Raw genomic sequence first — 27,338 nt, 5'->3', positions numbered from 1 at the left:
AGAACTTAAGTGTAGACCTTTCTGTAAATGTCACTGTAAATCCTGAGAGGAAAACGGATCGAGCAGCTGATCTCACAAGCTCACCGCTAAGCTCAGAAACAGTCTAAGCTGGGATTTTGAACTGCATTAGATGCTTCTCTGTGCTTTAAACCTTTTTCTTCCCTCTGCAGGCATCGCCGTCTCTGATGAGCTCGACCAGGTAGATATTAACTAGACTGCAGTCTTTGATAAACTCATATACACACTGACATTAAAGTTACGCGGAAACGGTTGCGTCGCTCATCGCTCTGCAGCATTGCTCTCACTACATCAAGTAAAACCTGTGTTTCGTAACTTCCACTTGGTTGACAGAGCAGCACAGCTCTTTTTCTGATGATGAACTGCTATCTCATGGGAGTGATATGTGACTTCAGTGAGCATGTCCTCCATCTCCCTCTCCTTCTCCTTTTGCTGCTTCACTGTGCATCTTACTCGCAAAGTTTTGTCTGAGCTCTGTCTTTGTCCTTGCCTGGCCCCAATTCTCTCCCAGCACAATAGTGCAGTGTCTGCCCGGGCTGGACATGCACAGAGCTGCTCAGGCTGGACACAGAACGATTTTGAAATGAGGGGTCTGGATGAGAATCGCAGCATATGTTTTGACAGGGACTTCACTTTTTGCTCAGTGCAGCAGTACATGCTCACTGCCCCTGGCTCTGAGCCCAGAGATTTTCCTTCTTTTCCGTGGGACAGGACAGATTGAATACGAAACACCTGCTCTGATCATGCAGACACAATAGAATTCGATACTATCCTGGATTTAGTGAAAGACGAGCAGACGTGTCTTTGCCTTTTTGTATTGAGCTGTAAGTGTGTGCTGGCTGGCTTTAGGAGGCAGATCTCAGACAATATTGTGCTGCTTTTTAAAATCCTACCTAAGAACAGACACAGTTGTTATTTTGAAGAACATAGTCTCAGTGTCGTTGAAATTGCAGTGCAGTGTTAAGAAAATATTTAATATCATTTCTCTGACTCATTTTCTCCTGTACCCCTTTTCATTCAAATCTGCATCTCATTATCTTTGTTGTCTTGCCCCTTAATCTTTCTGTGTTGCTCTTTTAGAACTTGGGAGGGTATAACTCAGTGTTGCGCCCTCGGGTGGTGGGGGAGTGGGTTGGTCGTGAGGAAGAAGACGCAGATCCACTAGCTGCTGAAATGCTGCATCCCCCTGTCCCCCGGGCCAAAACTGAAGTTTGCTGGAGTGGAGACAGCAGCCCTGCTGGGAGGTTAGTGTGTGCGCGTGTGTGTGAATCACTTGAATACAAAAAAAAAAAAAAAGTTTGAAATTTGACAAAGCTATTGTTGGCTCTTTTAAAAATGAGGAGGTAGACTTCTAACTGTGGCTCCTGCTGCCTGAGGAATGCCCATCTGAATGGGTTTGATAATCCCATTTCAAAGGCGCGATCAAACATGCTTGCCATGATACTGCTTCAACCCAATTTCAAATTAAAGCTAACCTCATTTCTGTGCGCTCAAGGCCAAAGGAATTTTGTGCTTGTTACTTGAGAAATGGCCTGTCTTTGACAATATAACTGCGTCATGTATTGAACTGTTAAATCATTTCTCCCCCTCTTAAGAATCTTTTTTTTTTTTTTCACATTTTCTTTTTTTGATTCATGTGTTTGCAAAACTGTGCAGCTACCAAACAGCCTGGTTCCTCTTGGACTTCCTTGCCAGATGTTAGTATTGCTCTGTATGTGTAATGTAACATGTGACTTTCCGTGTGTGTCTGTGTGTCACATGCACTGCAGCTGCTGATGTGACTAATTAGAGGAGGATCGGATATAAAACCATAAATCATGTGCGGGCCTGAGCTGACATACACAGAGTGTTAATCTCATTAGGTTACTGTATGGGTGGATTATAGGGAGAAATCACTTAGTTAGAAGCCTGAGCTGGGAGATAGGGATGTGTGTGGGCTCACTGCTCAGTGTGTGTGCATATAAGTGATATGTTTTGTGTTCACCTATGAGGAGCGTGAGAAAAAACTTGCTGCTGTGTGTTTGGGATGGCGCATCATCCCTAAATAATCCCAGCTCCTCCCATTACCTTGAGGAGTACTTGGCTCATTTGATACATCACTTATATCAACTCCTTTTAATTGCATTTACTGGGATCTTGCTCCCACTTCAGATTCAATTTGGGGATTGGGAGCAGTTTTCAGCTGAAGGTTACAGTGTGGTGTAAGGTATCACAGCTAATCAATTCCAGATCAAGTTACTCTTAACTCTAGGATTTGGTTAAGTTTATAATTTGTGTAAGAGGAGCTAAAAATGACCACTCTGGGTGAGTGGAAAACTGGCAAAGACCAGCGTTGCCCTCTCTTAAAGTCCCGTCTGAGCCTTAATAGGCCAACCTCCTCTGGTGCTCATACACTTTCAGACTCCAGAAAAACTCCTTACTTGGTAAGTTTGTTTTCATTTTTGATCTTCTTGCTTCTGTCGCTCATTCCAGCCCACCTGTCACTGAGGACCGTAAGGAGAGTTGACAGGTGCTGGTGACTCTATGAACGACTGCAGAGTCTAGAAGGATAAATACAAGGGGCACATGGGAAATCAGTTGCAGCTGTGGCAGAAATATATTCAAGGAAATGGCTTGTTACGACAGAGTCTGTCTGATGGGACTTTCTCATCCAGTGGCAGTCAGAGCTTTAAGATGAACTTCTGTCCTCTTCTTTTATCTTCCTATATTCATCCTCTCAACAGCACAGATACAGAACACTTATTGTAATAGCAGAGGAAGATGGTGATGAACAAGGAGGTAGGGGAAGCTAACTTTGTAGCCATACTCCTGTTTTATTTTGCGGTCATATTTTCTTTAATGACTGGATCACACCACCTAAAGATTTTAATATAGGATATGAGACTATAATACTGTGAAACGGCATTATAAAACATATACCACACAAGATACTCAAACAGCTTCTTCCTTTTTCGCCTCTGCAACACTGTTAAAGTTTACTTTCTGGCTTGAAAATACTTCATTTGCAACCATAGAAAAATTTGAATCTTTCTTCCAAAGAATGTTTGTTTAGATTAAGACTAGACAACGGTGGAAAACGGCAAATGTGCAGAATCACACCAAACAGCTTGCCTCGCTCGTTTTAGCGGATCTAATTATCAGAGAAAGACCATACAGAGGGGATGAAGAAATATCTGTCATCCTATGACCCCTTCCCATTATCTGTAAATAGAAGTCATTAAAGTGAGATTAGCATCAAATTAATACTCCGGCTCTCTAATCCAAGCGCTCAGCCAGTGGGATATGGAAATTAATTTCTCCAATATAGAGGTAATGCAGAAGTCAGCCTCTACAATTGTATCAGTATATTTAACTGTATAGGAGTTGGAGACAATATTTGGCAATTTGTCTTCCATTCTCCATGTTCCAGGCTCAGACAGAGATAACCCAATTTCACCTGAGAAACACACAAAGCTAGTGGGAAAAGAAGTATGAAGGGGAATGTTTTTGCATGTATTGTTTTGAATTGAAAACAGCCTGGGAGACAGCCGCGCTATTAGCTAATGCTGATAGGAATGAACTGAGCAGAAATGGCGTATTTCCATAGCTACATCCTGTGGCAAACAGCAGCTAATGTTATAAATTACCATGTGTTGTAAATGTTAGCCTAAGCTTTCATGGTAGAATAAATAGTTGAGTATGAAGACAAAGATAAAATGTAAACACAAACTAATGGGAGTGCTGAAAAGAGCAACACTCCCATTCAGTATGAGATTAGAAACAAGTGATTCTGATTCTTTAAATATCTTATGATTTAAAGTTAAAGCGTTAAAATGATTACAGTCCATGTATATGTGTCTATGCCTTCCTTTGCTTTTCTTAAATGATTTAAAAATTAAAGCAGTAGCTAACTTCTCCTGCATATCTGTGTTTTTGGATTTGATTGGTTTTCCTACTGATTTAAAAAAAAAAAAAAAAAAAAAAAAAAAAAACTACAGGGAAAGCTTTCAAGTCAAAATACTAAAGATTACTGCTAATGGTTTGTGCTTAGCGCTATAACTATTGCACTGTTGCTCATGTCAGAGCCATTAGCCCTCCTTATCTTCTTCCTGCTATCCATTTACAGCAAGTTGTACTGCACTTGCATGGCACTTGAAATGACTGTATGCTATTTTATCCCTAACAACCATGGAATGGCTGCCAAGTGCAAGCAGTGGTGAAAGACACTTTATATGCAGTCATGCATCTGCACACTGCTGGGGCAAATGCAGCATTTTGTACTTGCTAGAAAGCCTGAGTCTGCTTAGATGCAAGCCAGAGAAGAAAAGGATAAGCGGATGCAATTACTATAGGAACAAAGGTATTGTAAAAGATATTTGCTCCTCTTAAGCCCTGCCTCCTCTCTTGTATGTCTCCCTCAGCCTGAAGATGGAAACAAAGAGCAAAGGGCTAAGGGAACAGCAGCAGCATCATAAGAAGCTCCTGGCAGCCATGTTGTCCCAGGACTCCTTTGATTCAGTCCACAGCCCGGCCCCCTCTGTTGCAGAGGAAGAGATTGAGGACGAGGACGATGCCATGGAGCTTCTGGGTAATGTCTTGTAGCCTGTTTTTACACCACCTACTTACATACACAGACACGACTTGTAATGTGTAAACTGTGTTGTACTCTTGCACTTCACTGAATCAACATGAAGGTTGTTTTTTTTTTTTTTTTTTTTTTTTTTTATGCAGCTGCATTCCATTAAATCAGAGTTTATATGGAATTGCCATTAATCATAGTACTGAGCTGCTTATGGGCCAGACTGGCAGACACCTGTTTTCTCACCTTTAGTGAGTATTTAACTTCATATAGTATATAAACCAGATACTATAGCTACAAATTGACCATACAGAATCACTCACTCACTGTACATGTACACAACTGTACTGACAATAAAATAAATTAAGACAAACAAAAAAGAGAGAGAGGTTAGCTATCAATCGAATGGTGTGGTGAAATTATAGAGACCATGCTGATGATCTTTCAGTCATGTGAGAAGCGAGGTTCTCCATGTAAATTGATAAAAAGGTTGCCATATTTTAGAGGAAAAAAAAAAATCTTATTCCTTAGCATGTAAGTTGTCTTTTCCCGGGGTATGCAATTGTTCACTTCTGAGAGCCGCAATCAAAATGGCAATGGGAGATCTGACTTCCATTTTCGTTGCAGTACATTTTTTGGCAGTGGCCGATAGGATTTCTGCAAGCTTAATGGAATGACTATGTGTAAGATTAGATTTTGATAGTTTGCCCAAAAGGCATATCTCGGGATCCATTGGGAAAGTAATTCCATGAATTTTGGATAAAGTATCACAGATCCCCTGCCAAAGACTTTGTAGTTTACTGCACTGCCAAGTGGAATGAAGCAAAGTGCCCTCTACGGGACCACATCTGAAACAGCAGATTAAAGATTGGGGTTAAACCCATGTAGTTTAGAAGGGGTAAAATAATGTAAATGATTGAATTAAATTTGCCTATATCTTGAATTTAGTGGACATGTAACACAATTGCTGCATAACTCCCACAGCTCTGGCTGAACCTCACCTTCCTATTCAAGTGAATGTCAAAGTGGTGTCAGACTTTTAACATGATCGGACATGAAGAGAATCAAATGTATCCTGCGACTGCAGGATCACATCTTTAGCTGCTGTTTGAAGGAAAGGGAGTACACTGCTAAAAACACAGCTACCTACAAATATGTCTGATGTACCCTGTGGTTAAGGAATTATTATTTGCAATTAGATACTGTATTGGATAACTGGTCAAATATGTTTTTCCAGTTAAAAAGGAGATTTTGAATATAAAAAGGACAAATATCTAAATAAAACAATAATAGTTGTATTAGTTGTATAAAGTTTTACTGCCTTTTTTGTAGACACACCAAAAATGCACCAACATTTGTGATTTGGACTCATCACAGAAGAGGCATATAAGATGTTAAATTGACGTTGTGCTAATATAATTGTAGTTACATTCTTTGGCTGTATGCATCAAAAGCACCATGCAGCACACATCTACCCAGGGAGTTGTGGAAAAGCATGTTGGTAAAAGTGGAAAAGCACTCACTGAAAGAGAAGATTACTCTGCATTTGAGGAAAAGTAAACCATTCAAATGAAAGTGGTGGGAAAGTATAGGGGACATCTTTAAAGGACTGGAATAGATGCATGTATGCAGACCTGTAGAAACATATTTACTGTATGCAGTGACTGGAGGGCTCAATGAGCAAAGCAGCTATCAGTTTATGTTCTGTACTGAAGAGCACTTTAGTAGTAGCTGTTAAGGGAAACTATGCTTCCTGTTTACATAGTTTAGCCAGATGTTCTCAGCCACTGAGTCTAGGTATTCACTCTGACAACTGGAGAATAACAAAGTAGTTCCTTTCAGATGCTATTTTAGTGCATACGCATTCGTGTGTGTGTGTGTCTGTGTGTGTGTGTGTATATGCTCACATTTCTTCATGTCGGTCATACCATGTCCTGACTTGAGATGAGAGTATGTGACAAAGGGGGTGAATAGAGTGTCTTGTTGACAGCTTCATACAGTGGAGGGTCTGATAGCTCATCCGCCGTCTGTACAGTGACAGGATGTAGTGCCTGGTGGCAAATTGGATTTGTTGACATAAATATTTTGTAAGGCAAAGTGCACTCTTTGTTTGTCTCTTACTCATTCTTCCCACTTTGTCTTTGCTGTGTAGCAGTCTTTACCTGCAGGGGTTATTCTCTTGAGTAAATTACCTTATTCCTGCATAGTAACACTACTGTAAAGGAAGGTCATATAAACATATGCACACACAACAGCTGCTATAAAGGTGCATGGCAAAGGTTTTTATAATCAAAGCATCACTTCAAGGATTTATTGCACCAGTAGCTCTGTAAAAGAATCTATCATAATGTTAATTGTTGAAACTCAGTGTTGCTTTCACCCTGGTTAGCTAAGAAATCTCTGACACTTTGAGGAATAGCAACCCCACAACTTGCTCTTTTTTATTTCCCACTGCAACATGGGCCCCCAATTATAGTTTCCAATCTCCTCAGCGCTGCTGCTCTGTGGTGACACACAATCTATGTACGCCTTCACTCACTGCTCTGCTGTCAATGCACTGAGGCACTTCTGCTTGTTAGCAAGATCTTTTCATCAGGGTCATCCACAGGGTCACATTTCTTCATTGATGTGTGGCGGCAGGCCCACAGGTTGCACAGAGTGCAGCTGCAACAAATGATTGTTCTTACTCTCAAAACTACCGATTTTTAAAAAAAAATTAATTGCTCATTAAACATATAAAATATCAATTACTCTTTGATCTCAAGATAACCTGGACCAAAAGGTGTATGAAATGTGCCCATTTTGTCTGAAAAGTTGAAAAAGTTGTGATCAACTTGACCAAGTGACCAATTTGTTAATTGAGTGTTTGAGCACCAACACAGACTGTCAAATCAGCTAAGAGGGCTCAGGTTCCAGCTCTGCCTCAGCAGCTACAAGTTTTAAGAGTTGTTTTAAATTTATTTCTGCTTCAGTGCCACCAAGATAAATTCTATACTTTTTATTATATTTTGTTAATTGATTGTGTGTTTCAGATTTATTGTAGGCCGGGTATTGTGAGACAGTGTAACATTTATGAAGGGAATTGATTTTATTCCCATAGTACATGTGCACCTTAATTACATTTAACTGTTCTATATCACTGTGCTCCTCTGATTAGTAGGAGACAATACAATAACACCAAGTTTTCCTTTCCTTTGTTACTAGCCAAACACAGTCATCACCCAGGGCAGCAGTATATAATGTTGATAAATAGAGCCATAAAGCAGGATGTTGATGGTCTGTGATGGCCCTCCTTGATCATAGCTCTGAAACTCAGGCATATTCCCCCTGTGGCTTTTACACTACAGTCCAGGGCCGTAATTCAAAGCAAGTAATGCAGCAAGGTCATCGCTGAGTCTCTGTCAAGGCCTGGTCATGGTGCTCTCCACAGGGACCAGCGCTACTGTGTTGACTGTCATTCTGAATGGCCTGGCTCACTACTGTAGACTTGATTAAAGTAATGCTAACATGCAGCATGTGGTGGCCTGGTGGGCTTGTAGAAATGAATGAACCCCGGGAGAGAGGGTCTTGGCACAAATTTTGCACCTATGACCAAATGCATGCCAAAGATGACTGATGATCCTTGGTAGGAATAGTGATACTTCTGTATGTTTGTATGTATGTGTGTGTGTGTATATATGTGTGTATGTATATATATATATATAGTTTATTGATCCCTGAAGGAGATATTTATCTTTTTACTTGCTGCTGTCTACATGTAGATAAAAATGTATGGTCAGCTGCTCAGTCGGATTCTATAACTTGCTCAAGGTCTCTCAAATGGGTTAGTTAATCAGAGGATTAAATGTTAAGGAAATTCTATGACATAGCACAAGTAACATGTTCTGTACATGTGTTTTTACAGTTACCCAAAGTAAGAGGGCACAGTTTTTTCTATTTTTCATAAAAATGTTTAACATTGATAATTAACTTCCATTTCTGAGCTCTCTTGTATCTTAATTTCCCCACATCCTATATGGTGCATTGCTGCATATGACGTTATTGCCCCTTATGGTCTTTCACATGCAGCAATACAACCACCACTACAGTACCAGAGATTCTTGGAGGACTGGTATCTATTTAAGCATTTGCTTAGGATGACCTCTAGTGGCTCAAATACAGTATTACAACTGCTATGACACATTGAGCAGGGCCAGAAAAAGTATTTTAGAACTTATTAGTGTCAGGTTAGTACATTTGAATTTGGGTAACCTGGCAAAGTATGCATTGGCTGTCATTCTTACAGTGCAGTGATCACACACTTCACTAATCTGGCACGTATAAGACAGAGCATTAAAATTATGTTTTTGGATTGTTTTGCAAGTATCCAGCACTATGATAGTTTTTTGTGCAACTAAATGCTTCAAACACATTTTAAAGACACTGATTTACTTTCATGTACCTACACATATCTCATCTTCTCCAACATCTCTCTTTACACACACACACACGCACACACACTCATGTACCATGAAATGCTGATTAAAGACACTCATCCCAAAGGGACATATGTTAACTCCAGATGCACGTCAGTCGTTTCTTCATGTACTTGTTGTATTATCAGTTGAGCGGAGCTTTGTTCATCACTCCTGCTAATTGGCTGTTAGTCTCCTTGTTGTGTTGATTTGCTGCTGTTACAGAAAGATCCACACTAACACAAATGGGAGTGATTAGTCATGTTTACGTGTCCAAACCTCTGAAGGATGAGGAACACTAACCACAATGGACGTAGGAAAGGAGATCTAGTCTGTCCTGTGTAACAACTACAACTTCTGTGAGAGAATAAGATGCGTAATATAAGCAGGCTTAGAAGATACAAACGAAAGTTAGCAACTAATCCCCATTTCCATATTGAGCAGAAGGGTTTTCCAAACTAAGTGTCTTTTTGCCAGCACCTGGATAAGGAGCTTATGAGAATATAATAAGATCGACTTAGAATGGTTTACAAGACTACTAGCCAAGGTCTTCCAGATTGAATACAATTATAAAAACCAAATACATGGCTTAAGATTGATTTGTTTTGTTCAGATTGTTCCAAAAAAGAGAAAATAAAATCAGCATAGAGGTTAAGTCTTATTGATTCTCTAGCTGCTCTCAGTGATGGCACTGTGTTTTCCCAGTTGTTTTCATTAGTTCTGTGCTTAATATTTACCACAGTCGAAACCATACTGAAAATGAATATGACTCACATGTTCTTGTAAAACCACGGAAAAATCAAGATTTTAGCTTTCGCTAGGCAGTGGGACCACAATTTTATACTAATCTGAAATAAGAAACAAGCTGAGTTCACTGTGTGGGGAGAAACACCCTGTTTTTGGCCTTGCAGTGTTATTTTATGGTAAGTTAATGAGACGAGTTAGCCAGTTCCCCACTGTAAAGTTGCTGTTCTCGTCATCCTTGGTGGATGTATTCCATTTCATGGACAAACCCAAAATCTACTTTTGTGTGATTTTACACTTTTTTTTTTCTACAATTAATTTTGTATATTGTTAATTGTAGCAAGACAAACTCAGATCTTCTTAAGGTGTGATGAAAAATTAGTTATAACATGATCAATAATGTTTCACCCTTATCTACTTTTACTCTGCTTAAAGAATTCTGTTTAGAAGAGGGGACATTATTATTAGTTTTGGGACCTAGTGGGAGGGTTGTAGCTGAACCCATTTCAGCTGCACACACATTTCCAGTGTTGCAAAGGGTAACTGAGCACCTCTCAGTATAAAACATCTACAGTACATGGCAGTCATCAGATCCCCCCTGCATGAGTCCACAGACCCTCTTTAGTATGTCAGCCCACACTGGCATGATTCCTGAAACAGGAGAGGAGGACGTGGGAGTAGATTTACCCACTCTCACTGATTCACAGTGACAGTGAAGATTTGATTGGGGGGGGGGGCAGGATGAGGGTATGATAAAGCTCTGTCTGATCTTTGATACACACTGAATAAAACAGTGTCTGATGGATGAGTTACAATGCCTGTGTGTGGCTCTTTTGTTTGAAGACATTATATCTTCCTTGATCAAGCTCTGCCTGATGAATGATACAATGGCAGTTTTTTATATACATATATACAGTATACACATTGAGTAGGCCAGAGAATGTGAGCCAAACCTTTTTCACAACCTTTACTTTCTCTAATATCCTCACATTTAAGTTAAAAAAAAAAATCTGTTGGTAGTTCTTCAATTGCATATAAACCCCTTGCTTCAGAGGTTGATTAAAGTCTTAGCCTTTCAACTCATGGAGGCCTGAACATGCCTCCTTAAAATTCTTGCCACACATTTGGCATTTCCAGAAAGACCTAATATAAATTGTTTAAAACCCAGATTTCTTTTTTTTTTTTTAAGTAACAATAGCAATACGATCAATACTAGCAGTAGCAGCAGTAGTCCAGCATTACAAAGTACTTGAAGTATCAAAAATAAAAGAACATGATTCAGTATTACTCATGTGATCATCAGGCCCAGCTGAATTTAGTTTTTTAGTGCTAATTAGCAAATATTAGCATGCTAATATGCTAAACTAAGATGGTGAACATGGTAAACATTGACTGCTTAACACCAGCATGTTAGCTTTGTCATTGTGAGCTTGTTAGCATGGTAACGTTAACAAGTAGCTGAAACACTGCTGTGCCTCAACACACCTCCACAGAGCTGCTAGCATGGCTAAGCCTTGCTGTACTGTAGCTGGGAAAAGTGGAGCTAATTTAACCTGTTTTTACATTCTTTTATTTATTTTAAACAATGCCTATTTTTTTTTTATTAGATTGTTATATTTTTTTTGTGTAAAATCTGAAAATCAGTGAAGTAGAAGGATGAAGAAGCATGATATAGAAATGCTCAAATAAAGTTCAGTTGAAGTACTTGAGTAAATGCCAGTAACTTTGCACCACTGTTAAGAACATAGTTAATATCATACCACTTGATGTGGTGAGGTAACTTTTTGTAACTGTACATCCCTGCATGTGTCTGAATGGACTGATTGCTGTGCTAACATGGCTGAGAGCTGTCTCTTTGTCTTCTGCCTTGGGCCAGAATTCAGATTGCCAGTGCTGGCAGACGAGGCATGCACTTCCTGACGCCAGCAGAAGCAGCAGGAACAACTCTCAACAACAACACACACAGAGACGCACTCCCATCACCCCCATCAGCCCCTTCATCCTTGCCCAAACAACCAAAGACACAACAGTTGCCCTGTAAACAATGTAACCTAACAACACAGCAGTATCATCATGGCTTTGAGAGAAGAGGAGGAGGAGGTGGATGAGAACATAGCCTACATGTCAGCGGTGCGAGTTGCTTCAGCACTAAATCTTTCACTTGAAGTACGGGCTTGAAAGGGCTGGGCTCACCTCTGAAGGTTTCACTGGCCTGATGGTGAAAAGAATGTCCCCCAGTAAAACTCTAACTGCGCCCAATTTGACGCCTGTAAAAGTCTCCATGGTGCAGATGGATACGTTAATCGAGAGGCAAATTGCTGTGGTATTACGGTGGTATTACTGGAAGCAATTACCAATAGGCAAGTAGACTGCTGTGATCATACCATAAATCTAGCAGTAGTCATTACGCAGAATATGGCCTAATACCAGCCAGCGTACGTACCTCTGGTGTGTGTAAGCGCTTTAGATGAACTGAGGAGATTATCTTAATGGAAGGGAGCTGAATGGACACAGTGATGCTGTATTGTGGCTACTGTAGCCAGACAGAAGTAAAAGATGGTAGATAGACACACAAGGATGATCGCAGTGGATAGGGTTGTTATCTAGAATCACCGATAAGGGACTTGTGTGAATAGAGGCATTGTGTTATTATAGTTTTATTATAGGTTAATCGACCTAAGACCACCCCAACAGTGCCGTGGGCAGCTTTATCTAAAAGAAATTACAGAGTAAAATTTGAAAACATAAAGTTACATCACTGTTTGCTGGCTCCTGTCTGCTCCAAGATTAAGATTTAAGGCGAGTGAGATATAGACTTTGTCATTATACAATAATTGGTGTGTAATAAGTAGTCTGTGTGTCTGTGAGTGTGTCTGTGTATTTCCATGGGTGAATGCAAACATCAAACTGTACCTCTCTCTGAAGTTGTGTGTGTGCTGTTGTATCTATGTGTTTATCATAAACAAGCAGGGAAACGATGAAAAAAAGTTTGGAGGAGTGAATTGCTTGCACAGTACTACCTACAACATTATTCCATTACTCATGTTAAGTTATGCTTCTTTTTTTTTTTAATAGTTTCTCTACAACCGCTCTACATTCCTCTTGTACAGGCAGTCAGGCACATTTCTGATGGATTACTTAATTCTTTGGTGATTAATATTATTGTTTTGAATTGTAGATGGCAGACTTGATCCTGACAGACAGCCGTTTTGATATATATTTTCTATGTAGAGCATTAAATAAAAAAAAGGCTGTCTCGAAGATCAATGGTTTAAGCAACAATTTGAAGAAAGAGAAATTTCCAGAGCAGTCAAAGAAGTCACTTTATCCAAGTACAGTGACTGGCAGTGCGATGCATCAATCCATCAAGCTCTGCTGTGTCTACGGTGACGTCCTAATCTCTGCAATATTTGCGGTTAGAAAGTGAGTTAAAAGGAGGTTTGCACCAATGTCTGCGATAAGACTTTCCACAGGCGTCAGAGCCGTGATGTTACCCTGCTCATGTGTGTCCCCATCTGATTCTGATCAGCGTTTTTACTGCTGCACTTAGAGTTGTGGGGACTTGGAGTCTAACAGGCATATTTTTAGGCCAGAAGGGGAGGAGGGTGGGGAGAGGGGGGGGAGGCGCTATTGAAAACCGAGACATAATTATGAAATGTAAGTTGGAATATTGTTTTTATTACAAAGCCAAACAAATGCGTCTCCGCCGCGACTCACATCAAAGATGTCTGTGTGACGACTAACCGCCGAGTGGAGGCTTTGTGCTCGAGGCTTAATGAAACACAAATGCTGGTTGTATGTGTGAGGGCAACGAAAGTGTGAGGTCTGCGAGTGTCAGTGTATGTGTTGGGTTGAGTATGTGCTGCATGCCTTTTTATCTATACGTCTGAGTATGCTGCTCACACATGTGGGTCTCTGTGTGTGTGTGTGTGTGTGTGTGTGTGTGTGTGTGTGTGTGTGTGTGTGTGTGTGTGTGTGTGTGTGTGTGTGTGAGTGCAGCTTTTTTAACTGTATATCGCAAGGAGCAAGGCATCTATCACTTACAGACTATTAATTAGAGCCCAGTGTTATGTGGTGAGACGTCGTCACTGCTCATGAAAGAATGGAAAGTTCACTTAGATGAGACACAATAACTCATAGCACTTGATGAAATGCTTTTGGATTTGGTTTGGGAGATGATGAAGTGTGTGTGTGTGTGTGTGTGCGTGTGTGCATGTGCCTCCCCTCTCCACGTGTGGGGTAGTGCGTTAGATGATTCCACCCCTGCATCTGTCAACGCAACATCCAAGAAGGTGTATATTAAGTTATTTGTGAAGTCGGGGCGCTAATTATGACTTCAGCTCTGTTTTTAGAACCAATGAAAAGCAGCATAGAGCCAGTCAGTCCGTCGCTATCTAAACAACATTAAATTACATGGAAACTTGGAGAGAGGAACACTCAAAAACTTTATCTGTGCGCCCTGCTCCGCTCCTTCCTGGCTTTACTGTGAGTGAGTGATTGCGGCACGGAATTCCTCATCGCTCAGGCCTTTTGTTGGGATTGCATCGCTCGAATAGTTTCCATCCCCCCCAGTCCCCCCCACACACCCTGCTCACCCCCTACCCCCCAGTGCAGACCCATTTTATTTATCTGCCATGTCTCATCGTTAGACAGGGGGAGCACGCATGGCTGCCCCGGTGCCCAGGGAGTGGAAATGTGACGGGCTGACAAACGGGCGAGTGTGGACAGACGTTTGTTGTGTCTAGACAGAGGCCTGGGAGGCTGTCATGGTCTCAGGGTAAACTGGTCTCACAGGAGACACACTGTAAACTTATCATGGTGGTATTGTGTGGGAGGCATGCTGGGCTCTATTGTGAACCCGGAGAGTATGCATTCAGTCATATGTGTTTGACTAAGTAGATAGAGAAGAGAAGAAAAGGACACTTGGACACACCAAATGTAATGTGTGTTCACTAAATCTTCCATGTGAGTGTCGATTTTTAATTTGGCACATTAAAAAAAAAGCTACGTGTTTATAGTTTGTTTTCAAAAGTCAAGTTAAGGCTAAATTAAGGCAATTTTACATAGTGCCTTAGCATGATTTGACATAGAAACTAACAATTCCATGCTCACTGATGAAAAAAACATTTCTGTGGTCATATTCAGGCCTCTAGTCATCGGGATACAGTGTGAGCAAATGCGTCAGAATACTTATGTGCATGTAAAAGCAGTCATTTACAATACTAACACCCAAACCCCAAACCCTGAGTAACATTTTCATCACTTTAGCACTCCACACACAGGCCTTCCTCAGAGACAGTGTGGTGTCGACACAGAAATCTGTCACCTCTCCCTCCCCCAGTAAAAAAAAGTTCAGAGTTGGATTCAGCATCATGGAGCACTGACATGGCTGCAATTCAGACTGCTGTTACACAGATGAAGGGCTGAACCCGCTGTTAAATCTCGTTCTTGGAGAGACGTTAAGATTTAAATGTACAAAAAGAAATGTCAGCGTTTTTGTATCCTTCATTTATCTAAAAAAAAAAAAAAAAGCTGCCTTTCTTCAATGTTTGTTTCAAAGTTACTTTTTCTGTTAACCCATCTGTCCATAAGCAAGCATACACATAAAAAAAAAAAAAAAACACTTAGGCTGTTACTCTTCCCTTCCCAGTTGCTTCTATGACTGTTGAAATTATCTGGAAATGTTGTTCTCTATTCTCTAACCTGTCCAAAAGCACAAACTATTACAAGTGTGCAACAACTTGCTTTTGCACAAAATGTGTTTCAACCTCTGCTACATTTCATTCAGCCAAAGTCTAATCTGTTTTCTGTAACGGATGCTTTGTTTACTTCAGTGACCTTTTGAGTGTCTGAGATTAGCTCTCTCTTCCTTCAGACACTGAGCTCTTTCTCTCCATTATTGTGTCATTTTATCTTGACCAGAAGGAAACAATGTCTAAAAGACAAAGCGGGGGTTGAGGTGACGAGCAGCTGTGTACATTGAGGTCATGCTCTCTTTCAGTGTGAGAGCCGGTTGCTGTTATTCTTTTGGCATTTCATGAAAGCCGCAGCCTCACAAGTGAATGTTTCCAAGTGTCAAGTAATGATTTGTATCGCAGGCTATGACCCCCAAAAAATCTGGTATGCCACATTAGTCAGTCACCAAAAGATGGGAAAATGGTTTTTAAAAAAAAAAAAGAAAAAAAGAAAAAAGAAAAAAGGCAGAAGTGGGAATGGACGAAGAGAAAAGAGGAAAAGGTGAAGGCCCAAACTTGGGCAGTTCCCACGACCGGCGAATTGCCCAAATCGCTGGTGGCTCTCTCTGTCCCCACCCCCTCCAATGCGTTCCGTGATGAATGGGACATTTAATATTGCCTCGCTTAAGGGTATTACTGGAATGTATCTGTCCTTCTCAAAACACTAAAACAACACTTGTTCTCAGACAGCCTGGACACAGACTAGTGTCAGTGTTCAAAATGTGAGAAAATCCAGCATCTTTTTGGAGTTTGTTAAAGGTCAAGGTTAAAGGTAAAGAGACATATTGATTTAGATCTTGTAAATCCACTTTTTTTTGGCTGTCTGTACTTAATTGAAAGCGGTCAACGGCAACTACTCATAACATTTGGAGGAAGATTATAGAGCACTAATGATTATTTAAATATATTTAATATATTGGTTTCCTCCCTACATGTGAGCCAATCTGTGTATTCACAGGCTTTTTGTAGTTGTATGTTCTAGATTGATATTTTTTTGTTGTTTCACCCCTCTACTGTAGCGTTGTGTTCTTTATCTGTTAAAAATCATAAATGTCTACAGCCATCACCGTCACCATCTTAGAAAGCATGCTAACATTTGCTAATTAGCACTAAAGGCAAAGTAGAGCTGAGGCTGATGAAATGTCATTCGTTTTTTACAAGCACTTGGTCATAAAATTTTGACCTGCTGGATTCCACGTGAGGGGGTCGCCAAAGTTGCTCAATGGCAATCCATCTAATAGTTGAGAGATAGAGATATTTCACTCAGGACCATCCGCAGAGACACACCACATGCAGTAGTAGGCTAAAAACAACCGACTCCACATGCATCCATTCTTGCTGTATTTGCTTGTGAACTATGGTCTCTGAAAAATAAGAAACAATTAACACAAGCTTAGCGAACCTGGTCAGGGTATAGTCACAAATACGTGGGTTGGATTGAAGCACTGCATTTAGGTGTCTTGTAAGAATGATTTTCTGACACCCAAAGGAGACGGGAGACGGGTGAGATTTTCTGGCTCTGCGCCACGCTGATGAATGGAGGCAGAGAGTTCTCATGAGCAAGTGTCATCCAATCTAATCCAGGTGATTAGTCATGCATTCTCGTCTTTCAAGGTGTGAGGCCCCTTTTTTTTTTTCTTTTTTTTTTTTTTTTCTCCCCCAAACCAGGGGCTCAGGTAATGTGATCCCAAAGTGAAAAGTATCAATGTTGGTTTCAAATAACTACATACACACATAGATGGAGAGAAAGGCACGTACTGTACTGTATGTACAAGAGCAGAAACAATGGTAGCAAGGGGCGAGAATATAGTGTGTCCTTAAGGCGACCCACCTCACTGGCAAAGCTCCTAAATTCTTCTGGTCTTATGGGAAGAATGGGACAAATATTGTTATGGTGACCAGTCAAAATGTTCTGCGTGATTCAACATGTGTTTGAAAAGCTTGACCAACACACTTAACCATGCACAAGTGCAGACACCCACTCATGTATTCATTCTCATAACATGGAAAGTACTGCAATATGTTTTATCTCTTGAGGATGCATTCAAAACCAAAATGGTCTGGCTGCTTCAGGCTCTGCCCTTTGATCCTCTGTAATATTTAACCAATCTGTTACAAGTCTGCGCTTTGCTACAGAAAACACTGACTTCATATTATTCTACTTCACTGCTGTTCTTTCATAAATCTTTTCATTGGCTCGATTTATGCTTTCTTTTCTTCATCATGCTAGCGCAGTGTCTATTAAAGAAACATGCATCACACTGTCTTGATGCTGAAAATTCGGTACCATGATATGATAGCTGATGATCCTGTTTAGTCTTGAATCGCATTCAAATGTCAAACTTTGAGTTGTTCCATGCGTAGAGCATTTCATGGAGAACAGCTGTATTTTGAGATAAAGCAGATATCTTAGAAAAGAGGGGGAGGGCAGACAAAAATAAAGTTTATTTAACATGTGCATAAGAAGAAGAAAAAAAGTGAAAAAGGACCTCTGCACCTGTTAACTGTGTGTGTATGTGTCTGTTTTATGTGTGTGTGTGTGTGTGTGTGTAAGCAGGTGTTAAGGATGAACAATACTAGCATGTCTGATACATATGGACTTCTTTAGCGTCAGAGGGAACGGGGTGTGTGTGTGTGTGTGTGTGTGTGTGTGTGTGCGTGCGCTCAGGGAGTATTTGCTCTCGAGGACACAGGGAGAGATCAGACGAAACCCAACTTTTCCAGCGCTCCATCTCCCTCTTACCGCTCATTTTTCCTCTCCGACTTCATTGTTCTTTGTCCCCTTCAACCTCGTCTTGTTAACGTACCCTTCCTGTGTCTGTGCCGCCGTGATGTGGCGCTGTCATCGGCTCTTCCTCATCGCTCCCTGCAACAAAGAGTTTTGTAGTATTTTTTAAATTTTTTTTTAACTCCTAAATGTCTGTCTTTGTGGTTGTATCTGTGTGCGTGTGAGGGAGCACAGCAGCAGTGCTGGGCTCAGAGTGTTTATTTACTGTGATGTGCTTGCTCGCTTCTTCAGCTCTGAGCAGACTGTCATCGCCGGGCATCATATTGACAAGGGAGAGACCAGTATGATTAATGACTGTCCTTTCTCTCCTTTGTTTTCTCTCCCTTTTCCTTGGTTTCCTTCCCCTGTCTCCACTTGTGTCTCTTTGGCTCGCTCCCGCCTCAGAGGACCTGGATGACCTGCGGATGGAGGGCGTGACAGGCTTGGCTCCATCCGGCAGTAAATTCAGCCAGGGACGCAGCTCCTATCAGCCTGAACCGCAGGCCAAAGTTACACTCAACATCTGCTCTAGGTGTGCCAGGTAAATGTTTCTACCTTCTCCTATCTGGTGCCTCGGAGAGAGATTGGGTTTAGGAAGAGAGATGGGTAGATCGATACCACTCTCATATCTGTTCAGTAAATATACAAGTGCAGCCAGCAGCCAGTTTGCTTAGCATGACATAAAGACAGGAAACAGGTGTAAACGTGAAGTTGCTCTGTTATAAGGGGGTAGTGTGCTTAGCTATTTTTTTTTTTTTTTGGCCAGGAGAGAGCCAGGCCAGCTGATTCTCCCTGTTCCCAGTCCAGTTCATGCTAAGCTAAGCTAAGCTAACTGGCTGCTGGCTCTAGTCCTATATTTACCAGACAGACATGAGAGTGGTATCAATCTCATCTCCAACTATTGCTTTAAGACGTTAATATATATGAATTCAAAGAATTTTTAGCTACACTGAAGTTGTGGCTCTCACTGTAATACATTTTTTTTTTTTTTCTCTTTCTACCATCCGACCTTATTGTTACACCGGGTCATGACTCCCACTTGTGCCCCACCCTCTTCTCCCCCATTTCCCTCTATTTGCATTTGTATCAAAGGTAGCATACCTCAACAGCCAAAACAGAGAATAATATCATATCTGAAGTGCATTCTGGTGTTGCTTGTTTTCACAAATGTGCTTTATCGCGGATAATCATCTCCATTATCACCCTTTCTGTCTCTATCACTATTTCTCTTCTGACACATTTCCTGCCCACCCCCTCAATCCACAGCATCAGTGTAGCGCTCAGATTTCTGTGTGTTGGGTGTGATACCACAGGCAGGTGTGGGCAGGACTCTTCCTTGATGCCAGTCAAAGATAAACGGGTATCTCTTCGATGAGACGCCAGGCACAAATCTGCCTGCACAGCCTCCTCTGTTTGGGGTTTGGAATTTGTTTGTTTCCTTCTCTTCTTTCATTCTCACTGCTTATCAGTTTCGTTCCACGCATAGGCTGCAGGATGTTGTCAGAGGTCCTGCAGGAGGATGAATGGTATCGCTGGATTTTTCTTTTTTGTTGGCAGTTTATCGACTGGATGTTTTTAAGCAAATAGTTTATACCTCTGGCATATCATTGAGTTCTCTGGTTGAATCAGTGGCAAAGCAAAGCAGCATCTGTATCTGGAGTCCTTTTTGGCGCTTGCACTGAGTTTTTTTTTTTTTTTTCCTGACTAAAATGTCAGACATCTGTTCTCCTTCTCTGTCTTCCTCTCTCCTTCTAGTTCAGGCCAAATTCTTGCTTCGTCCTCTTTAACCTGACCACCAAATCCTTCCCAAGTTTTACTGGCGAAGGAGTCGTGGTCTTTCATAGTCATTTTTGGTGAGCGAGAGGGTCATAAACAGATCAGTAAGCTGGAAAAGTGTTGCACGCATGGTATGCCTTTTGTGCTATTCTGGAGACACAGAATTCTGGAATCAGAGGTTGTGGAGGGCTCCGTGCATGCACACACACACACACACACACACACACACACACACACACACACACACACACACACACACACACACACACACACAGATATTCATGAATCCACACATAAAAACATGTGCATGCATGTCCTCGCACGCATACTGACAGAGTGTTGTGAAAAGAAGATGTGTGGGCAGAGGTCAGGGAGGAGTTTGGAGAGGGGCAATCTGAACAGAGACCTTATGCTTTGTGTGCATTAGCACCGTCTTGATGGGATTCACAGAAACACCTTTTCAAACATGGCTCCATATGCGGCCAACCTTGAAACTCGCTCCTCAGAAGACTAACATATGTGGCACCGTCGATGCCCTTGTGTTTCACACCTGCAGACAGTACTACTGTACAGATGTGACCTTGCAAGTTTTACACTTAAAGTTACTTTTATAGTTAATGTAGTTTGAAATTAAGGTCCAAGAAGACCGAGCTGTTTCTTTCTGATATTGTATAACTCTCACAAAGATAGTAGAGGCTTCCTTAGTTTTGCATGGATATGTGAACAATGACCCAAGTTGGACAAGCATTCCTCACATACCCATCACCTCACATTAAAACACACACATTAGAATTCAGCGCCGTTTCATTTTTTCTTTTTTCTTTTTTGCGTATGAGCTGTTGCGGGTCAGTGAGGTCCGTCACTCTGTGCATCAAACCTTGGTTGGAAAACATGTACACTGTATTCGATTCCCTCTAGTCATCTAAGCGGTCAAACAAGACGAAGCCACTTGGCTCGACCGTACCGCGTACCACCCAAAGCCAAGGAGAGGTGACGCTTACTTTCACACCCACAGCGTGAAGGCGACAACTCTGTTCCTCCCCAACAAGCTTTTATTCGTTCCCAGCAGCACTCATGAAGGTTACTGTGTTTCCCAGATCCACCTGTAACAGTACAGGTCATTCCAAGGAGGCAAGAGTCCTGAATGAATTATACGTCGATGACACAGTAACATCACACATACAAAAACAGGTTGAAGAAAACGTTTTTTTCAGAAAAACTCCCTTGAATTTTCAAATGAATCGTCAATTCATTATTACTAAGAACTGCGTGGCAATAACGCGTTTCTTTTTGAACTTGCTGACCCTGTAATGAAACTGATCCCAGCCTCGTTAGCCACCTTTCTCAGCCTTTATCCTTTTCCTTCCCTTCTGTCCAGACACTGTCCACACCAGCGAACAGTCCAGTCAGCCTGTGTGGCTCCTAACTAGCAGTGGCAGGTCAGGAAACACGCTGCTTCCTCTCGCTCTCTGCTGGTTGGTTGAAGTGTAAAGTGCCATGTGGCCTGTGTGTTGTGGCCATGTCTCTGTCTCTTGGGCTACAGCTGTGGTCGCACCAGCATTTCATCCACCTCCTTCATGCATTCGATCAGTTCGTTTAATGGCTGTGTGCTCCTGCCACAAAACCTCCTGTGTGCAAACGCATCCCAGATCTTGGGCATAGTCCGGAGCAGTTGGCGGAGCTGTCCAAGGAAATGGATAGATCTCCTCAAACCTCTTTTGGGCTTGTAGTTCTCATTAAATTAATTGCTTTCATATCAGGAATGTACTGAGGGAATAGTAGTCAGGACTTGCGGCTATGAGCAGCTTTTGTTCAGAGAATGGGAAGGCCTTGTGATAGTCATCTTGGGTACTGCTTAATGGTCTTATAAAGACCATTAAAGAGAAGGAGAGACAAGGAGAGGGATGTATTAAGAAGGAACGAAATAGAATACACTTTAAAAAGCAGTTTTTTGCTTTTACCCTCATGGTAGAGGTAGAAATCAAGAGGCCCTGTGGCTGTGAGGGAATGCAGCCGTGCCTCGAAAGTGTATGAATTACTTTCTTTTGTCTCCAGCTAACGGCTGCACTGATGACATGGAAATAACATGCAGCGCAAGAATTTGGAGCTAAAGTAGTGTGTAATTACAGTTAATATGCGGTATGATTTACAGTCCTTAAAATATGCTTTAGAAAAATAAATGCCGGTTTAATTCCATTCTGTTGTCGAGAGTGTGTGAATTAGTTTGTAGAAGAGAATAAATGTAGTGAAAAGCCTCTTGTAACATGTTTATCTTCCTGTTTTAAGATGCATTTCAATTGCTGATTGTCTTTCACCCACAGTGAACTTCCCTATCTAAGGGAAACTTAAATCTTTTAATACCGAGACAACCAAATCTCTCAGACCTGCTTCCATTTCAGTTCAAACAGATATCTCTGTAAAAAAAAAAAAAAAAAAAATGCTTGGAACAGATCATGATAAAGAACAGTAACTGAAAGATTTAAGGGGAAGCAGAATCTTTCAGCCAGTTTTTCAGTTTTGCTTTTTTCAGCAAGCTTCTGAAACAAGTGAGCCGTGCACAGTTTTATTCTGTGCACCATATGTCTGTGAATGCATTACTATGGTTTCATTTAAAAGAAGGGACTATTTCACATATAACTTGAGAAGCAGTGATGACAAGATTTGGTTTGTGCCCCAGATGTGACCCCATGTTCCTCCTTTCTTGGTACCATCCCAGATTTTTCAAAAGAAGAGATACTGAACTCGCTAAACACTTCCTCTTTGTCTCATCACCTCAGACTGATAGCGACTTGCTTGCTTTTTTGTTATCTGACGTTCAGTTTCCAAACATGTGTTGTAATGTTGTGGCTGAAAAATGCTGATTTGAGAGATTATCTAAATGTACTCTGTTGCCAATGCGTACAGTAGTGTATACGTGTTACGTGTTGTTTCCAGGTTGCAGGGGGACAGTCTATCAGACAGTCGATCTGAAGAGGAGCACAGGCCTCACATATCTGAACAAGCTGTACCTGACATCTCCTGTAAGTTGTGTAACGCAGTTCAAATTCAAAGTAGTTATTTTTTTCTGCCTCTTTTGGCATTTTTGTGGTCTCATGTTCTGCTCCCTCTCTTCCTTCGTCTTTTTTTTTTTTTTTTTTTTTTTTTTTTCCTGTTTATGTGTGTTGTCTGGAGCAGCTCCATTGCCCGGGGTGGACACAGTGGCGGGACGGTTGCAGGAATGCGAGGCCTCGTCTCAAGTGTCGGGCTCTGTAAGTGTCCTCCCTACATCCATCACCAAACAATTAAGATCACTATACAACCATCAGTTACCACGTCACTCTCTCCTCCGCCTCTATTGTCTGAGAGTGAGCGAAAACCACCTCAAGCTTCTTGTTAATAGGACAAGACCCAAGCAAAACTGATACATCTTGATGTGGGCATTTCAGCTTACACAACAGTTGATAGTGCTGAACAATTGATACCCCAATTAGAAATCTCCCTGTATCACTTTGCTTACCTCTAAGGGCACTGAAAGGAACAAATGAAAAGCATATCTAGTGACACAGCGAGAGTTGAGGCTGATTCAGACGTTTTATACAATAGAGCTAAATATTTATGGGTTATAGGAGCACACACAGTTTTGTTCAATAGGACTGTGCGATAACCTCACACGCTTCAGGGAAGAAATCTATAGAGGCCCACTGTAGCACGCACCAGACTCAGACACAAACACTCACATGTTGTTCATAAAGCGGTCAGCTAAGACGCCTGTACCTTTTTGTATAATCACTCCCCCACCCCCCCAAAAAAAAGGCAATACCTTTTTTATAATTGCCCAATCTAAGTGTTAGACAAGGCTTTTTACAGCACTTTTTAAAAGAAAGAAAGAGGTTTGGAGCCAAGGCATTGCTCCGTGTGTGGAGCAGATGCAGAGAGGCTCCAGACTAACTGGGAGCAGACTTTCACAGACTGAGGGACCTGTTGAATCAAAGCCTCTAGTCGGAAGTCTGACGGATTAGACCAAACGCAGGCAAGACACCATCCAGAAATTAGAGAAACTCTGGACTTTATAACATCAAACTGCATATTTTATTCTCACTTTCCTATTTTATAAACCGGCTTTTAGACAAATGCGTATAACTGTTATGTAACGGGTGAAAAGGTAATAGACTGTTTCAGTTTCCAATACCAAATAACATCTTTTTTCAGAGATTCCAGCTAAACGATTTAGCTTTCAACTAGATATGTTTTCTCTCTTTACCACTGACCTTCACATCCACCCGGAGCCTCTACTTTAGCTTTATAAACCAAGGGACTAAACACTCCATCCACTTCTCCATAGGTTAAGCCTTAAGAACAAGCTACTAATATGTCCCATATGAAAACCGCAAGCGCAGACGTGTCCTGTCACCTACTGTCGTGCATGTGGTTGTTTTGTGTTTACTTGCTTGTGTTTGGCTCTCTTTGAAAGGCAAAAACTACCTGTAATAGCTTGTTAGTTTAACTGGTCCTTTCGGGGGCTTGTGGGCCACAATTGCTAAAGGCTACAGAAAACAAATGTGATGCTTTTATGAACAATGTTTGAAATAATAATAACTGTGTTCCCTATTTCTTTAAATGAACTCATTATATCTCCTGCTGCTACTTGTGTATATTTAACATGTATTTAAAAAGTGAGGACACAAGCGTTCTTTGCATTGGGAGAAAAGTGTCCAGTTGTTTCCTCACTCGCCGCACTAATTATTAGTGTTAAAGAAGGCATGCATGCAACTTTGTCTCGGTTTAAAGGTTTGAAGTCGTATTTTATTATTAGCACATTTCATCATGTACGACTGTCAATAAATGTAGTATGCCTTGAATTGTATATTGCCCTGGTTTGGGCAGTAAAAGCTTGGTGATGTTGGAAAGTAAACACTGTTAATGGTTATCATTATTAGTCCGACAGGCCCCCTGCCTCTGCCAGCTCCTTTAGGTGATAATTGCCTCATAAAGACAAATACTTTCCTAAAGCAATCGCCAGAGCAAATTCCCCAAGAAATTCTTCTACAGTTTCCTTTGTAAGTGTTAAGTGATATGTTTTAATCAAATTTACCTTGTATGGGTGTTACCATCATAAAGTCTGCCAGGGGAAACTGTTCATTTGTACGGTCGAAATAAGATAATTAGTGTGATGCAATGCCAGGTGTATGATACAAGGCAGAGCCATTGTGATGGTTTATTTCTGTTTCCAGGGGAATTTGAGTTTGGGCCAGGGGTAGTCTGAGCCGATACACTGTATGGCTTTTTATATTTGGCACCAGTCTGCTCCCCACACCTCCCAAAGTTATACATGCAATGTTATCCTCTGAGCAAATCTCTGTTCTTTACTATATATGTATCTCTAGTGCAGTTTTCTGCCCCAAAGGTTGTTTAGGATTTATAGATTTTCCATATTAGTGGTTTTCCTTAATTTGTCATCTGTGCGCTATGGCCTTACACGTTGTTAAAATAAAACAACCAGTCTAACAGTCATGGTAAAATAGTTTTTGGGCTGCATGGCTTGTTATGTTAGCTTACTTTTCAATATAAAATAGCTATTATGTTCATTTTCTAAATACACCTAGAGTTGTGTTGCAGTTCTAATCACCACGATTTACTATTTTATTTTATCCCAAAACTCCATTAGTGGCTCTGCAACTTTTAGGGTCCAACATGCACCTAAACCTAAACAATAACCCTCACTAAACATTACTGCTGTTTATCTGGCAGAGTCATGGTCATTTTGACTGTATATACTGTTACAGTGTGTGTACATCATACTGTAATAGTGAACAGCGTAAGAAACTATTTCAATAGACTTATGAGTTTGTTTTGTATAGTATCAAAGTAAAAGCCCAATAGTAAATGCAGTGGGGAGGTTAGTGAACTTTATATTATTTGAATATACAAGTTATTATTTTTTATGTGGCACACACCATTCGGCTCATATTTGAAATATTTATGACCATGTGTGTGCACTATTTGGCACTTAAAATCCAATCTAGCTGCTTACAAATGTATGTTCAGTTAGTAAGATGGTTTATTTCTTTCTTCTCACCTTACTAATTGAACATTATTATTTCCTTTCATTGGCTGTCTCCTAATTTTTAACCCTTTTGCACTTTCTTTTGGCGCAACACTTTAACTCTCTCTGTTGGTTGTCCTTCTCTGACTGGGGGACAGGCAGTGTGTCATACAACCCGTCCTCGAAATGCTTGAATAGGAGGGTAATTATGTGTTATTGTCAATATCCTCTCTGCTTTTGGCCGTGCTAACACAGTGGTTGGGCCCATGAGCTGGTGAGCTCTGTATATAGTCCATAAAATCCATTAGGTGTTTCTGCTGTGAGCCAAGACAAAAGGAACTCATTAAAAGTTGAGTGTTACCCCTCACATCCCATATCCTCCAACGGCCATGCAAGCTGGAAGGGGCTTAAACAGCTAAATCAGTTATTTGGAAAACATAGCATCTCCAGTTTCTTACAATTGAATTTATTGGATCAACCCATTTTAGGAACTTAATGTGGAATATAGATGAAATAGGAAAATTTTAAATTGTTTTATTTTATTTTTTTTCTTTTGCACCCCAGAGTCCAGGAATATATAAATAAATAATCTTGTAATGTCCCGTTACATACATTTGAACATGTTTTAAACAAGAAAATATAATACAAGTGGCTTAGGGTCATGTGAGTGAGAGAGTTTGATCTCTCCCTGCTAATCAGAGACTGAGAGATAACACAGTGTTACAATGCACAATGTTCTCTATCCAGTACATGTGCAGATCAAATCCTTATGCTGACAAAGATGCCCTCTGCCAGGATGTTCTCTTCTTCACTCGGGTATCAACCCATCCTGCACCTGATTGAAAAGAATCAGTACTTCCTGTGCTGTTACTGATCTCTGCTCTTGACTTTTACATTTTGGAAGTTTTTCGAATTTTTAATCTTGGAGCGTAAACTGAGCCCATGAGATGCGTGCTCTGGCTTTGCTATGCCTAAGTGGCAGTCATCCAGAATTTTTAAAAGTGCAGTTACATTTACAGTATAAGTCTCGTTCGGTTTCAGTCTTAAAACCCAAAAGGAAAAGTTTATTTTTAAAAGTTAGATGCTGTTGGTAAGATGGTTGCTGCAACATCACGAGGACTGAAAACCTTCACTGTATAGTGACAGAAAAATGTGCAAGGTGAAGCTCAAGCAACTGTAGCACAATTAGTCTTTTAGACCCATGTGTAATGCAGTCCATGATGCACAAACACATAGATAGATAGATAGATAGATAGATACTTTT

General features: G+C 40.9%; 1 protein-coding gene across 1 annotated transcript in view; it reads left to right on the top strand.

The window, feature by feature from the left end:
- cunh8orf34 (chromosome unknown C8orf34 homolog) overlaps nt 1-27,338 on the top strand; it is a 55,775-nt gene that overhangs the window by 14,856 nt on the left and 13,581 nt on the right. Inside the window, exons 5-10 of the mRNA XM_022744341.1 lie at nt 171-199; nt 1,099-1,262; nt 4,419-4,585; nt 18,682-18,817; nt 22,987-23,072; nt 23,227-23,300. Coding sequence (XP_022600062.1) covers nt 171-199; nt 1,099-1,262; nt 4,419-4,585; nt 18,682-18,817; nt 22,987-23,072; nt 23,227-23,300 — 656 coding nt within the window. The remainder of the gene's footprint in view (nt 1-170; nt 200-1,098; nt 1,263-4,418; nt 4,586-18,681; nt 18,818-22,986; nt 23,073-23,226; nt 23,301-27,338) is intronic.

This window comes from Seriola dumerili, unplaced genomic scaffold, assembly GCF_002260705.1.
Source record: "Seriola dumerili isolate Sdu_G_001 unplaced genomic scaffold, Sdu_1.0 BDQW01000079.1, whole genome shotgun sequence".
Taxonomy (NCBI): domain Eukaryota; kingdom Metazoa; phylum Chordata; class Actinopteri; order Carangiformes; family Carangidae; genus Seriola; species Seriola dumerili.
Note: the sequence above shows the minus strand (reverse complement) of the source record. Positions and strands in the feature narration are given on the sequence as shown.